Consider the following 15,557-nt stretch of genomic DNA (forward strand, 5'->3'; position numbering starts at 1 on the left):
CGCTTGCGAAAGCTCCATTCGGGGAGGTGACCTGGGCAAGCTGGCACCAACTGCCTTGTTCATACTACCACAGCCTTATCGGGCCACGGCTCCCAGGAAACACACACACACACATACACACACACACCATCACGTCAGCACCTGGCCAACTCGAGGCAAACCTTGCCTGGGGTAATGAAAGCCATCCATCTCTGCGAGCGCGTCTTTGCCTTCCCAGGCTCAACTACGGTCACTGCTCGGGTTCCACGATGCTAAGCTTGCGACGGTGAACGTGGGTACTTACCCTGAATCCTCTTTAAGGCTGAAAGACACAGGTCCTTCCTCGGGAACTCGAAGGGGTTGTTGCAGTTCCGAACGGTGACACATTCGCATTTCCCGTTGATGATATTGCAGCCGGAGACAAGGTTTTCTTTACATGGCTCAAAACCCAGCAGTTGGTCATCGTCCCAGTTCTCATCTGCAAAACAATTAAGAACCACATAATGTTGGCTTGTTAGCTTCCCTCAAAGAAAGGCCTGTTGGGAAGCAAAGAAAAAAAAAAAGTGTGCAAGGCTGTCAAGATTCACATCCGACGTGGGCACCTCCATTTACAGAAGGCCGTCTGGCTGCAGGGTCACAAATGAATGAAACCCAAGCTCCTGATAGATAACGGAGGAGACTGAAGTACAGCCGCCCACGTACTAGCTGACAGCTGTGGTGATTAAAACCCCTGCTTCTCTTATGTGTTATTATGATCATTGAGATTCCTTTAAGATTTTAAACACAGCTTCCTGGTTTTTTTCACATTCAATCAAATGACTAAGGGTCACATCAGCCAATCTACAAAAGTATTCCCCAAAAGCCCACAGGTTTTTTTTTAAGCCATCTGGCAGAGACCACCTTCGGGTTTAAAATGGCTCTCTAACTTAATACACCAAGGCAGGTAATAAACAAACAATCAGACACCAGCAAGAGTTTAGAACAGGACACAGTGGCGGAGGCCCCCCTCAGTGCATTTCGGGAGAGATGCTAACACCCATCACTAACCACAGCCAAAGCCGGAAGGACAACAAAGCAGAGGACCACAGTCTGGGGAGAGGCTGAGCGAGTCCAATTCCCAACCCAAGCCCGCAGCTGTGTGCTGGTCACAGAATGGAGGCAGATGATTAACCCCCGAGTCCACGGGACCAGCTCACACAAGTGACACAAACACGACAGACCACAGACAGACCCAGTCCTCAGTAATATGCCTCGGAGTTGAAACACCTCCCATAGGAAACCAGATAATTTCTGTATGCATCTCCGGGACATATGTGTCTCCCCCCCAGCCCTTAACGTTATCTTTACAAGATGCCTTATCGCACCTCTACCTGGGTAATGGCTGTTAAAGAACTTGTTTCTGATACCATATCTGAAGAGAATTTTTTAAAGTGCTTGAATTTAAGATCCCTTAAACCCTTTGCTCAAACAAAGGCAGGGAGGAAGCCATCTTAAGAATGTGTTTTCTCGAAGACGGTGCAAATGAACGGCCATGATTTTTACGGGGCTAATTTTTACTTCTGGTGGCATCGATGATTTATTGTGTAAGTTAGGCCAGCGGTCGGCAAACTCATTAGGCAACAGAGCCAAATATCAACAGTATGACAACTGAAATTTCTTTTAAGAGCCACGTCTTCAAAATATAGACTCACCCAGGCCGTGTTACTTTGTAGAAGAACCACACTCAAGGGGCCAAAGAGCTGCATGTGGCTCGGGAGCCGCAGTTTGCCGACGGCGGAGTTAGGCAAAAGACTTACTTTCCTACACTGAAATAAGTAACTTTCTGGTCAAGGGGTCTTTGGAAGGATATCACTTACAAAGTAAAGAGCTGCAGCGTGATTCTTTGAAGAGGGAGGAGAGAAAACCTCCTGTGTTTTAATTTCAGAAGCTGAAGCTCATAGGAGATCAAAGGCTCAGCTCTTCATGAAATGATCTGAGAAGCTTAAACAAAGCCACACTTTATCTGTTTTAATGTTTGTTTTCCTAAGTACCTGGTCTTCAGAAATGACCCTGTATGTATACCATGCACACACAAAGGTACAGTCCTATCATCAAGACAACAGCGAAATTACCCAATTACTCTGAAAAGGAAACCAGAAAATAATATATTGAAACAGTTCAACATGGAAAACGGGCTGATCATTTTCACCTTCAGTCCTGATAAATAACACAGCAGCACATGTAAATAATTCATCTCTATATTTAACTGTGGACATGCTATTCAGTGCCGCCAGCCTCAACAAGGTAAGTGACATTTGCCACGAAGGAATCTTTGAATATTTAAATGTGTAACTCAAATAAAAGTTCAACACCAGGAACTTAAAAACTCTTTAAGAAATTATAGTAATGTTTGAACCACTGAAAAACCATGCTTCTCTTCTTTCCCCTAGTCTGAGAAAAACTCTTCATTACTATTTTTATAAATATGTGCAATTAACATATCACCAAACTGAGTGGACTCTGATGCAGATTTCTCCCCAGAATAAACATCCTTCCCCTTCACTGGAACTGGAACTCCCTGAGGTCACCCCTTTCCTGAGCTACAGCACCCTCAGCCCAGACCCCAGGCCCCAGTCCTCCCATCCCTCCGCCCCCCCACCATTCCCCGCACTGTTTGTCCCCACAAACATCTTTCTCAAAAAACCAAACCTGCTCAGGGGTCCAGACTTCCTACTGAATATAAGAAGAATAAAAATGTAAGGTTCTTTGCCGAAACCGGTTTGGCTCAGTGGATAGAGCGCTGACCTGCGGACTGAAGGGTCCCAGGTTCAATGCCGGTCAAGGGCATGTACCTTGGTTGCAGGCACATCCCCACTGGGGGGTGTGCAGGAGACAAGTGATCGATGTCTCTCTCTCACTGATGTTTCTAACTTTCTCTCTGTAAAAAATAAAAAATCAATAAAAATATATTTTAAAAAAACACAAAAAAAGTAAGGTCCTTCATGGTATGTCTTGTACCTCCTTCTGGACTCCTCTTCTGCTAATCATCCCATGTCCGCGTGCTCTAAGCCCACTGAGGTCCTCACTGGGAACCATGAACAATGCTCTCATGCCTTTGCTCCTGGAGCATCATCCGCCTAGACGCCTCCTTCTCTTCGTCCTCTGACAGTTCCTATTTGTCCTTCAAGGCCCAGTTCAAATCACACCTCTCTGAGAGTCTTGTCCAGCATCGAGCTGCTCCATCCTCCGTGCTCCCCCAAACACCTGCGGAGACCTCTGTCCCCTGCGGAGATGGCTCTTCTGTGAGGCCAAATCTCCCCTCTGGACAGAGTCCTGACCCACAGAGCCAGGTCTTAGCCTTTTGAGCCCCCTTCGCTGCACAATTTACTCTGGTGTTCAATATCGATCTATCCAAACGTTCCCGTCACTGGCATGGTCAACGCTGTCATCTATGCTGCTTCTTTTAACAGAAAATGTTTTGTTTAAAAAGCAGTATGTCTGTATATACATGTACACACATACGTGTAGAAGATCGCGAGGAAAACTATGTTTCCTTGTAAAGAATATTGTCTGCACAACAAAAATCGCATTTAAGACGCGGATCAGAAAGGCATCCGTGAGGCGGGCGTTCTGAAGAAACGCTCGGGCCCGTTCTGGCACTTTCTTCACCAGAGAATATCTATCACCGGGCCGCCTCCCGTGGCAGCTCCCCAACTCCAGCCTCTTATCGCCGGGCTGGCGTCGCCCGCCCTCCCACGGAGTCCACCTCGGAGCCAATTCGTTTCCCTGCCAGATGCCTCCCGGCCTCCCCAGCAAGGCCCTTCCCCGCGGAGGCAGAGGGGGCAGGCAGCTGCCGTGCTCTCCCGGCCCCTCACCGCATCCTCGGTGATCGGACAGCCGCCTGGGAAAAGCACGGGAAGCCTGCCGTCCCCACAGGAAACCCCCTGGCCAGCCCGGCCGCTCAGGAAGCACCGGACTCTGAAGCCAAGCATGTCTTCCATGCCTTTATCTTCTTCCTCAGAGAAACCCTCTCCATTCGAGGTCCCCATCCTCATCAATACTTCTGTTTTTCTTCTTGGAAAGACAGTTCCTTTGGCAACCACCGCCTTTTAGGATCCAACACAACATGCCTCTGAGACAAGCGCCATCATGTTTTCCTAGCACAGAGCATTACACTTTAAAACCACTAACGGCCACCACGCTGCCAAAGGCTTGATCCCAGAAATCAACCCTGAGCCCCGTGGAGCTGCTGATGGCACCTGGGAAATGGGAGGCTTTAAAATCTTTCTCCCCAAGTAAATCCTATATGTACAGTGCCCGGATCCAGGTTCTGGTTCTCTGCCAGATTCCTGGTTTCTCCATGGACCTGTGGGCGTGGCGAGGTGGAAGGAGTTCAAAAACAATGGCGTCTTCCTGGCCCATCCATGTGACAAAAGTTCTCCAGCCCGAAAGCTCAAGGCAACGGAGATAACTCTGCAAGTGTTTTTTTAAATGTATCTTTCCCACTGATTTTGAGAGACAGACAGACACATCCGTGTGAGAGAAACACATGGATTGGTGCCTCCTGCACCGGTCCTGACCAGGACCTGAGCCGCAAGTGCATTTTTAAGCGTGTGACTTCCGCAAGATGCCATATGAGGACGTTATTGTCTCTAAACAAAAATATGAGAGACACCTAATCATTTCAGTGTAAGGACTTTCGGAAAGCCGTGCATGTCCCAATAGGCCCCGATTTGTGGATATGTGGGTACGACAGTGAGGAGCCAGCGATATCCGGCTGCTAACCTAACGTTGACAGCCACCGGGCTCCGGAGGCCGCGGCCCAGTGAGGCCGCGTGGCCGTGCCATCCTATCCCAGGGAACACCTGTAAGACGTGCCACCGAAGGCTGAGATGTAACGACTTGTGTCGCATCAATCACGGCCATTCTTAAGAGAAACTGACTTTTTTAATGCTGTTTATTATCTTGTCAGTAGGATTTACTACAAGTGCATGGCGGGGACACGTGCAAGGACCGACCGGCAGAGGGTACACACATGCACTCTTGAAACAAAAGCACCTCAGCTTCTACGCATGCCAGGATGCCAGCCGTCTTACCGGCCTCGCTTCGGATCACCTGTGCACATGCTGAGACAGGACAGAAACACTGAACTGGACTACGGAGTGCCTCTGACTTCCTATACCTGGGCTCGCCCAGGTCCTGGGGCCCACACTCTGAGAACCGCTGTCCAGAACAAGAGCACGTCTCACTGGTATGCCTGGGCCAAGGCACATAGCAAAGGACACTCTGGGCACCTCTCCCCCGACGTTACCACTGAACCATAAAGACGCATGTGTGCTTCTTAATATGTGTTTTTATTGATGCCAGAGAGGAAGGGAGAGGGAGAGAGAGAAGCATCAATGCCGAGAGGGAACCACTGACCGGCTGATGGACATGGAGCCCAGAATGCTGGGCATGTGCCCTGGGCGGGTATCGAACTGTAACCTCCTGGTTCATAGCTCAAAGCTCAACCACCGAGCCGTGCCGGCCGGGCAAAACACACGTTTCTTTCGTGTGAAGTAGCTGCCATAGAACTGGTAAACAGGAAAAGAAAGGCAGGATGATGCAGAAGTTGGTGTGACCTTTTTTTGGCAAGTTTTCTCACGATTAAAGGAGAAGTCTCTTAGCAACAGTGGCCACCTTGAAGAAAAGCCTGATGAGCTTGTTTAAATTCCTTTGGAGCAGTGGTCGCCAAACTGCGGGTCTCCAGCCACATGCGACCACTTGGCCCCTTGCGTGTGGCTCTTCCACAAAATACCACACGCGGGTGCGCACGTCCAGTGGATTGGAAACTTCATGGCCCCTGCGCAGAAGTCGGTCTCCGGCTCTCAAAAGAAATTTCAGTCGTTGTGCTGTTGATATTTGGCTTTGCTGACCAATGAGTTTGCCCACCACTGCTTTAGTGCAAGAAATGGCTGCTCTGGTGACCGAACCTTCCACTGCATTACACTGCCCAGGAGGTTACAGGTGAGGAAAACACACACCCAATAGGGCCATTTTCTCCGTATTTAAAGGTCACGAGGAGAAACCTTCCTTGGATTTGACCTTCATTTCAGAGGAACCAGGTCTCCATTAAAAGTGAATGACTCTCAAAGCTCAGAGGGAAAGTAGGGGAGGGTGGGGGTCAGGGGAAGAGATCAACCAAAGGACTTGTGTGCATGCATATGGGCCTAGCCAGTGGCCATGGACAACAGGGGGGTGGGGGTATATGTGGGGCGGGATTTGGGATGGGAATGGGGGATGAGGACAATTATGTGATACCATAATCAATAAAATTAAAAAATATATTTAAAAAATAAAAATACAAAATAATAGTGAATGACTTCCGGGCTCCGGGCCCCACAGGAAGAGCAGCCTGAGCTTGGGAGTGGCTAAGGCTGTGAAGGACGGGCTGCCCGGTTCGGGGTGCGAGTGCCACCTGTGGCTTACCCCCGTGTCAGGTTTCTATGTGAGTTCTTCTTTGAGTTTATCCTCTGTGCACACAGTTCCATGGCTTCCCAGCGACCTGCCCAAGCCCATTTTTCTCAGCAGCTCTCCCATCGTTAGCAGAGTGAGTGACTCTGCAGGACGTGCTTGTTGTTCTAGAAGCACACCTGTGGAGTCGAGGCAAAAACACCTGACCTTCCAATGGGCAGATTCTGTCCCAGCCTGGACTCGGTCTTCCTGCCCACAAAGTCCGTTCCTCCACTTCTTCCCTCCATATGTGACACAGAAGGTGTTACCGGTCTTAGCGGCAGTGGAGAGGAGCTCCAATCCGGAGTAGGAAAGGGGGTGTTGACGGAGAGGGCGAGAAGGAAGAGGCGTCGTGGAGCAGGTGCAGAAACACATCCGACCCCGGATCAGGAAAGCCGCGGTTCCAGGGGACACACCCCTCGGTACCCTGCCTGACTACTACTCCTCGGTGCCACCTCTCTGCCCTTCAAAAGACCGTTTCGTCTGCTTGCTGGTGTCTGGACGCCCCCTAACAGAGCAAAAACGCACTGGTGTGACTGCACTTGTGGGACCAAGTGCTGGGTGTTCGTCCTGAAGGCAGAAGGCCTTTGTCCACTCTGAGCCTCCCCTTTTCCAACCTCGTATCCGCACAGGTGAATGGGCTTTACTCCAAACCGAGGTATAGCTCCACCCTAGTGTGTGGCAGTCCACTCACCACAAACACGGGACAGCAGATAGGAAAAGGCGAGACGCACTCCACAGCGCACACTCAGAAGCTCGCAGTAATGGAATTCTGCTGGCCGGGGAACGGCTTCTGGGAACATCTATCAAATTAATTCTCCAGCTGTGCACAGATCCCTGTGCCTAGAGTAAGATGCAAACAGCTAATGCTGGCATCTCTTTCCAGGCCAGCCTAGAGACTCCAGGGTGAGGTAAAGTCGTGGCTCCTGACTCGCCCAGCTCCTGGCGGGCTGTTAGCAGGCATTCGGCTCTGCTCGAGGAGGAATCGGAGGCAGGGAGCGTCCATTCTCTCTGCTCCAAGCTGAAGGCGGGTGTTCCAATAGCGGTGTTTCCCTCCCCCCCTTGGCCTTCCTGTGCTGTAATCAGCGCAGCGCAGGAAGGCAGAATTACGGTTATCAAAAACGATGCCTGTTACAAGAATTTGTTCTACGGACATTGCCACAAAGCGAAACTATGCTGGGCATATGTAGTCGTACCCCAGAATGGTCAAAGCCAGCATCTAAAACAACGGAAACACTGAACTATGCACACAAATACTGTTTGAAGATTAACTCTTTAACCTCTAAATGATAACAAACGTGATCCTTGATTCATTTTATACCCAAGTGGGGAACTCTTTTAAAAAACAGTAATGATCCAATGTACTAACTAAATCAGCTTACAGTAATATTAATGATAAGCAAATGCTCCACTGCTGTCATTTTTGCAGACACCTCAGCAATACGATTAACAGAGGACCAGAGATGAACTATAGGCTGTAGATTCACTCATTCATCCTCCCTTTCCATCATTCATTCCTCAAGCAGATATCTGACTTTCGAGTCTACATCCAGAACTGAGCACTGTGCTAAGGATTTAACCTCCCAAGTATAATTTTCCATCATTCTAACCAAAACCGTACCACGTATGTGAATACAATGTTTCTAGGAATCCCGGAACAGAGGAAATGGTTGAGTAAGGGATCGATAATTTTCTGTTTGGGAGCAGAAGCTAGTGGGGAACAGAGAGGAACTTAAGGTGAGCAGAGTCTCCAAAAGCAAGGAATTCATGGCACGAGGTGAAGAGAGACTGGCACTATAGAACCCCGATTCCCTGACCTCACAAGTCTACCTTCACCAGGAACTATCCACCACCCTTAAGGAGAAAACCGGACAGAAGTGGGGCAGGCCATGGGAAGGGAGGGCCCGGCCCAGGAGACCACAAGCTCAGCTCTGCCGTTAGTTCCTAGAGCAACCTTGAACAAGGCATTTCGCTCTCTAGGCTTCAGTTTTTTCGTGACTGAGACAGAGGTGGAATGAATAATTCATGAGGTTCCTTTAGACTTTATCCTCGGGTTTCCTCGAGTCTTGCATCTTCGCTGAAACTGTACAATGCTAGCAATCTACTGGGAACGGTGGGATAGAATCGCCTGCTTCTGGCACTTGATTGGCAGGTATATTAGATTGCTCATGTACATTTTTCCCACACTACAATTATTTTGACTGTACCCTATGATTCCATTTCCTCTGCTCTGAGAATAGACCCCAAAAATTTTTAAAGGAAAAACACAGGCCTCTTCCCCTGCCCAGTGTTTACATAGTACTGTACTGGCTCTGCCTACCCAGGCACACGCCATTATTGAGCAACACAGTCTTCTCAGAGCCTGAATATCCCTTAAGACATGTAAACTCCTTATCTAATCAGCTTGTAAGAATATTGGTTTTCAGTTATCAAATGTACTGCTGATTAAAAATTAATACATCATGCCCTGGCTAGTGCGGCTCAGTTGGTTGAGTGTCGTCCCATGCACCAAAAGGTTGCAGGTTCAATTCCTGGTCACGGCACGTGCCCAGGTTGTGAGCTCGATCCCCAGTAGGGGGCGTGCAGGAGGCAGCTGATAGAGGGAGGCTGGGCGGAGTGACGGTGGAGTGGGGCGTGCCGTTATGAAGACCAGCCCTACCAAACTTCTCAAGGGTAGGAAGTTGGGAAGCAACAGTTTACAAAATAAAATCCAACAGCTGGCCATCCAGTCTGTGGCGTGGAATACAAAACCTGTTTACTTCTGATCCCAACCCACTTGGTCAACCTTATCCCGTACACTCCTCCCCCACTTACTCCTGCAACACTTAATGACCGTGTGCTCCGGAACTGCCGGGACTCCACGGCGCTGCACCACCTGTCCTCCTCCTTCTAGAAAGCTCCTTCTCTTGCCTCGCTTTGAAAAGCCCTCATCCGTCTTTAATCCTTTCCCCAGTTCCATTCTCCTCTAGGGACTAAATTATATTCTATCTCCTCTGGAGGGCTTCTACTGTCTATTAAAATTAGCTCACTCGTGGCAGCATAATGAGATGGCTCCTCTAATCTCCACCACTAGAGAGTGGCTTCATTGACGCTGAAGGTCGAGTTTGACTCTGTGTGTCATTGTGCTGCTATGGGGGCTTAGCAATGAGTAGCTTGGCAAAATAAATGCCTGCAGAAGGACTGAACAGGAATAGGGGGTGGAGGGGGAGAGAACAGGACAAGGGGACCTGACTTTCTTCAAGGCAATCGGAATCCTTAAGCGCCAACCTTTTTCTGGAGAGCGAGTTGGGTGGTAAGGAAAAACAAGTCCGTTATCCGGAAATAACAGAAGCATCTTTGGCTCTCCGTCTTCCTGCATGCGGAATATTAATACTAACTCACGGTTTCTTTCTACCTCAACACTGTATGAACCAGCACTTCCACATGTCAGTAAGTATGTATGACATGTCCAATAAGCAAATAAATCTAATATTCCTCAACCATGTCAGATAAGTAACAAGTAGTAACCTCTATTGTCTGTCTTTCTACACTTCCGTCTATGGTGACCATCATTAATGTGACACCCGTTGATGCCTCTTGCCAGAAAGGGGCTTGTGGGTATAAATAACACACGGTACCACTGTATAAATATGAATGCGTGCTCTCACCTAAACTCAGCTAGCCAAACGGCCAGGAGCAAAACAGAAGACTAGATAGAAGAATGCCTTTTTTTTTTTTTTCCCCCCCTAGATTGCACTCATCCCAAAGTGTGAACCACTACAGCGAAAAGCATAAATGTGACCAGAATTTCAAACAAGAACAACAAAAACGAACATGGTCCTCTGAAAAGAGGCTCCTGGAAGGATATACGTTTTTCATTCTACTAGCTGAACAGTTAGCACAGACAATGAAGCACAGTCCACCCCCCACGACGCATCTTCTGATCAAGTTCACATTCAGCGAGCCACAGTGTACACACAAGAAATCACACTGGATGCTGCTCTCCACAGACTCACATGTTTGGCTGAGGAGAGAAGCTAAGCAATGTAAGGGTCTGAATCCCATGGGGGTTACCATCAAGCATAGGATGGGGAACCGAACCAAGAGGAAAGTCAAAGGGTTGGGCAAAATTCCAGGTTCATGTGAGTCCAGAGGACATGAGCATCAGGGGGAGGAGGAGGGAACACTACAATTCTCCCATCTCAATGTGGGAAGCCCATGGCATCGCAAGTGGATATGGTTTGGACACCCCACTGCTGACGGTCACTGCCACCGGGCAGGAGGAGGCCTCTCTCTCACACCTTCTGAGCCAAGAAAAATGGAGTTGCAAGAGCAACTTTGGAAGCATCCGAAGAACAGAAAATCCAACAACATCAATATCATCGCCGCTGTCCTAGCCTTCAGGAAACAAGGGTTTTCTTGTTAAGATGACAACGTCTTCATCTACAGTGCGGCAATACTCCTGAGGCCCACGTAGTGATTTTTAAAACGGACACTCCTCTGTAAGCAGCATTAACGAACCTTCTCAGGGCGATAACTTTGTGAAATTGGGTGGCAGTTGTTTTGTAAGGAATGTTTTTATAAATCAGCTTGACACGGCTGTGAACTTTGCCTTCATGATTTATCTGAATTCTTTGAAGTACACCAAGCGGAAGATAAGAAGCCAAAGAAGTGATCAAGTTTAAATGGCAACAATTATATTCCTAGCTGATCCTGACCTCTAACTCCAGGACTGCTCTACAAAGAAGTATCGCCCGTGACTATGATCATGCCGAAAAACCCAAACCTCCAAATTCTCCCATAAAATGTGCGTCCCTCTGTTTGATCTTACTTATGCTTACACATTCCCTGAATGTTCTGCTCTCTGCTCCCAGCAACAAAGCACAATTTGCCAGCAACAGTCAATGAACACTGTGTGTGTGTGTGCACGTGCACACACACACAATTCACAATTTCCTACTGTTTCTCAGTCTCACAAGTGAAAGTTTGATGTGTATGTTGTGTGTTTTTTCCTAAAACACCATTAAAACCCACATTGCTCCTGCATGTTTATGTATGAAGCACTGTTATAAATTAGAAATGGAAATCAGAGAGACAACTGTGGCCTAGCAAGGGCCTGATACATTCATTCACAGGCATCCAGCCCTGGACATTCATCCTAGAACCCTCCACCCAGACACAAATGTACAACTGGGCACTCTTGCCTCAAGGGTAGGTCAAGAAGGAATGCCAACATCCTGGAAGGACTTGATTTACACAGCAAGGATGTGCTCCGTAAGGTTCGTGTGAAACAGACTGTGTAAAGTGAATTCAGTAAGACCATAGGAAGACTGTATGAAGTCCTAAGAACATGTCTGAAAAATCCATATGCACTTTTCTCGCACACATGGAGCTTCCTTTGTGTAGCAATAGAACCTCTAGCTCGCAGTCACTGAGCCCTCGGTGGAGTGTGGGAGGAGGCGGGGGGGGGGGGGGGGGCGCGGTAAGGGATCAGGGATGTCCATGCTCGGGCCTGCCTGGAGGGCCAAGTCCGACCCCTCCACTGATCAACGAGGTGATGTTCCCGCCAGCTCACCTTCCAGTGACCACCCCCTGCACAGCCAGCAGCTTCGTCCTCCCGCGCCAGGAAGCCTCAGGGGCTTGCCTCAGCGTCCCCTCCCCCTGGAACGTTCTCCCCCAGAGAGAACGTTCTCTCCCTCCCTCACTCACTCAACTTCTCCTCGAGCCTGTGCGTGACCGCTCCACGTGTCTAAAACTGCAAGCCCAACACCAGCGTCCCTCCAGGCCGGTGGGGATTTCTGTCTCTGCTGTTCACGCTACCCCTTCCACGCCTGGGGCAGGGCAGACCGCCAGGTAAGCACCCTGAGGGGTGAGACAGCGGCCTCTTTCCCCACGGCACTGCCCGCCCGTCCCCATCCCCCTGGGCCTCCCTGCTGGCTTTTGGGTCAGTTAAGCGGAGGGAGCGAGTCACACGCCCGGGGTTTGCAGGCCCAAGGACTGAGTGTAGTGCCAAGACATTTCTGCCTGGTTCCAGGGCCACGTTTCTTCTGGGAAACGTCATGTGAGGAAGGAGGAAGGCGGATTAGCACCCTCCCTCCGGAGAGGATGTGGCTGGCACAGGAAGAGCCAGCTGGCTCCGCGCGGAGGGCTCCGGGGCACGGGAAACCCAGCCCCCAGGTACGGCGGCCGCGGGACCGCCCTCCGCGACAGGTGTGTCTCTTCCCGTCCCGGGAGCACGGGAGCTAATTGTAAGCGTCCCCCCCATGAAAAAGCCGGCCCCTGGCAAACCCCACGTGCAGCTTGGCACCGACGCGGCCCGATGGCAGCTTCTGGAGGGCTTGCGGAGGCGGGCTCGGCCAGCTCCGCAGCCACGGGCTGGAACCGGGGGAAGGGAAGGGAAGCTGAGGACGCCGGGGTCCCCGTTCCAGCGGAGGGGCGAGGAGCCGGTGGGGGACATCACCCCCTGAGGCTCGGCCTCCCGGTTCCGGAGAAGCTGAGGGAGGTCACTGACCTGCCGGAGTCAATCCCATGGTCCAGGGACCCGCCACGGACACAGGGAGAAAGGGGCAGGCGAGTGTCAGCTGGCCTCTCCGCTGAGCGGGCAGCCACCCACCCCCTTCACCATCCTCGTCCCGGCACGACTCTGTCTCGGCAAGGGCTACCATGTTTAAAAGCGCGCCGGGGTCATGCCTGGCTGGTGTGGCTCCGTGTGTCAGCCTAGGAATCAAGAGGTCACCGGTTCGATTCCCAATCAGGGCCCGGGCTCAGGGGGTGGGCTCCATCCCCAATAGGGGACCTGCAGCAAGCAGCCAATCAATGATTCTCTCCTCAATCTTTCAATCTCTCTATCCCTCTCTTTCTCTCTCTCTCTCTCTCAAATCAATAAAAACATGTTTGTTTTTTTAAAGTAAAAGCACCGGAATCTCAAATGGGGGTGCACGCTTCTCTAGGAGGGTCTTTCCCACCTTTTAAAACATGTGGCTTCCAACGTGGCCAATGTGCCCTCTGCACAGGGGCTGGGCACGCCCCACTCCACCGTCACTCCGCCCAGCCTCCCTCTGCAACAGGTCCCCGGGCCTCCGCTCCGCTCCTCCCGTCCTGAGATCCTTCCCTCCTGACCCACCGCCCTGGCAGCTCGCCCCCCCAGCACGGCTCTGCGGGAGGCCCCGCCCATGAAACCGCCTGTCCAGGCCGCCAGCCCCGCGCCCACGCCCCTGCCCACCTGGCAGCCCCGGGCGGTGGCCCTCCGCCAGGCCCCCCGGGCGGTCACACTGCTCCGCACTTCCTCTCCCGCCGTCCCACCCCGAGGCCAGGGGGCATCACTCCTCCCCCTCCCAGGAGTCCTTCCTGTTTCCCAGGCAGGTCCATCCAGGACAGCCGCGGCCAGGGGTCAGAGGGCCGCATTCCAGCGGCTTCACACCCCCACGGAGGCTCCGGATGCCTGCGTTGGGGGTGAGGTGGGGCAAGGAGGCGGGGAGGGAGGGGAAGTTCAGCGGAGGTCTATGGGACCCCCCGCTGTGCCCACGGCTCTGGGGCCAAGGTCACGGGGCAGGGAGGACACCAGGGGCCTCATGAGCCCCCTCCAGGGTGGGCAGGGGCCGGAGAGAGCCCCTCGGCCTCTCTGGGTTTGGAAGGAGGACGAGGCCACCCTGCAGGCACAGCAGGAACTGTAAAAGGCCCACGGGAACATGACCTCCTGCTTCGGGCCTGGGTTCCCTGTCTGCAATGCCGGGCTGGCCCAGAGAGGCCTTTCTGGGGCCCCTTTCAGTCCGCAAGGCTCCTCCTGCCAGGGCGACCGTTCTCTGCCCTCAGGCACCGGTGTATCTCTGGCTGAAACAGAATGCCACTTTCCCTCAGAACACAGCCCGGGGGCGTCCGTCCGGCCATCCCCTCGGAGAGCCAAACCCTTCCCTTCCGCAGCGGCTTCCTGGGCCTCGGACGCGCTTTCTCCCGTGACCTCTGTCCTCGGCCCCGGCCGCCGTGGCTCCCGCCAGGCCCTGCCTGTAGGCCTGCGGGCTCCCACCGTCAGGCTCCGGGAAGCGCATTCCTGCAAGGCCGCCCCGGGGACCCAGGGCCGCAACACGCTGGGACCTGACCCCTCGGGCCCCACCTGGGCCCAGGGGGGCCGGGAGATCATGACCCGGTGCCGCACCCTCGAACCCAGGCCTGGGGAGGAAGGCGGAGCGGGAGCCCACGCTGGCAGTGTGAGAGCAGGTGACTAAGCTGACCACTCTGGGTGTGGCCCCTCCTCCCGCCCCAGGACAGTCAAGGTGACCGTCCGTCCTCTCGGTAGGACGGGGAGTGGGAGAACCGGCTGGACTGGCATTCGGGACAGGGGTCAGCCACTCACTGGCTATCTGGCTGACGGGAAGGGAACATGGGAGGGCAGGAAGAGGGACACGGCGCTGGGGCGACGGGGAGAGGGAATAAAGGGACTAACGGGAACGGGGCCACTTGGCGCTGCCACTCGTGTGTCGGACAAAGTCTCCCAAAGCCCCTTAGCCGGGTCTGCCCCTGCGGGACACGGTGGAGACAACATTCCGAGCGGCCAGAGCCCGCCAACTGGCCTGTGCAGTACATGCCTACCTTCTCCTTTCTGACAAGCGCCCATTGCTTTTAACAAAGTACAGCCTGTGGATAAGATGGGAACAATGACTCTACAGAAAGGTATCCTGATGTAGAGTCCACCTCATAAACAACTGCTTTTACTGAACAGACACACACACACACCCCGGACTGATTTTCACCACCTTCTTGCCAAGCCGGGACAGACAGAGCACTGCCTTTACTTACTGACCCCCAGACACCAGTGAGAGAACTTGCCTTCCACGTGGGGAGTCATCTGGAACTAACCGGGACATGGACTTTCCCCCTCCCCGGGCCCAGGCTGCCTTTCCTTAAAAAAAAAAAAATGCTCTTTTTATTTTATTGATTTTTTTTTTACAGAGGGAGAGGGATAGAGAGTTAGAAACATCGATGAGAGAGAAACATCAATCAGCTGCCTCTTGCACAACCCCTACCGGGGATGTGCCCGCAACCAAGGTACATGCCCTTGACCGGAATCGAACCCGGGACCTTTCGGTCCGCAGGCCGGCGCTCTATCCACTGAGCTGCACCGGTTTCGGCCA

General features: G+C 52.1%; 1 protein-coding gene across 6 annotated transcripts in view; it reads right to left on the minus strand.

Moving 5' to 3' along the window:
• CRIM1 (cysteine rich transmembrane BMP regulator 1) overlaps window positions 1-15,557 on the minus strand; it is a 158,925-nt gene that overhangs the window by 118,945 nt on the left and 24,423 nt on the right. For 5 of the 6 annotated variants that reach the window (XM_036434768.2, XM_045580529.1, XM_045580530.1 and 2 more), the window contains exon 2: window positions 284-457. The exons of the other annotated variant lie outside the window; for it this stretch is intronic. In XM_036434768.2, the coding sequence (XP_036290661.1) occupies window positions 284-457 (174 nt within the window). The remainder of the gene's footprint in view (window positions 1-283; window positions 458-15,557) is intronic. 6 annotated transcript variants of the gene reach the window in all.

The sequence above is a fragment of the Pipistrellus kuhlii genome, unplaced genomic scaffold, assembly GCF_014108245.1.
Source record: "Pipistrellus kuhlii isolate mPipKuh1 unplaced genomic scaffold, mPipKuh1.p scaffold_m20_p_13, whole genome shotgun sequence".
NCBI lineage: Eukaryota > Metazoa > Chordata > Mammalia > Chiroptera > Vespertilionidae > Pipistrellus > Pipistrellus kuhlii.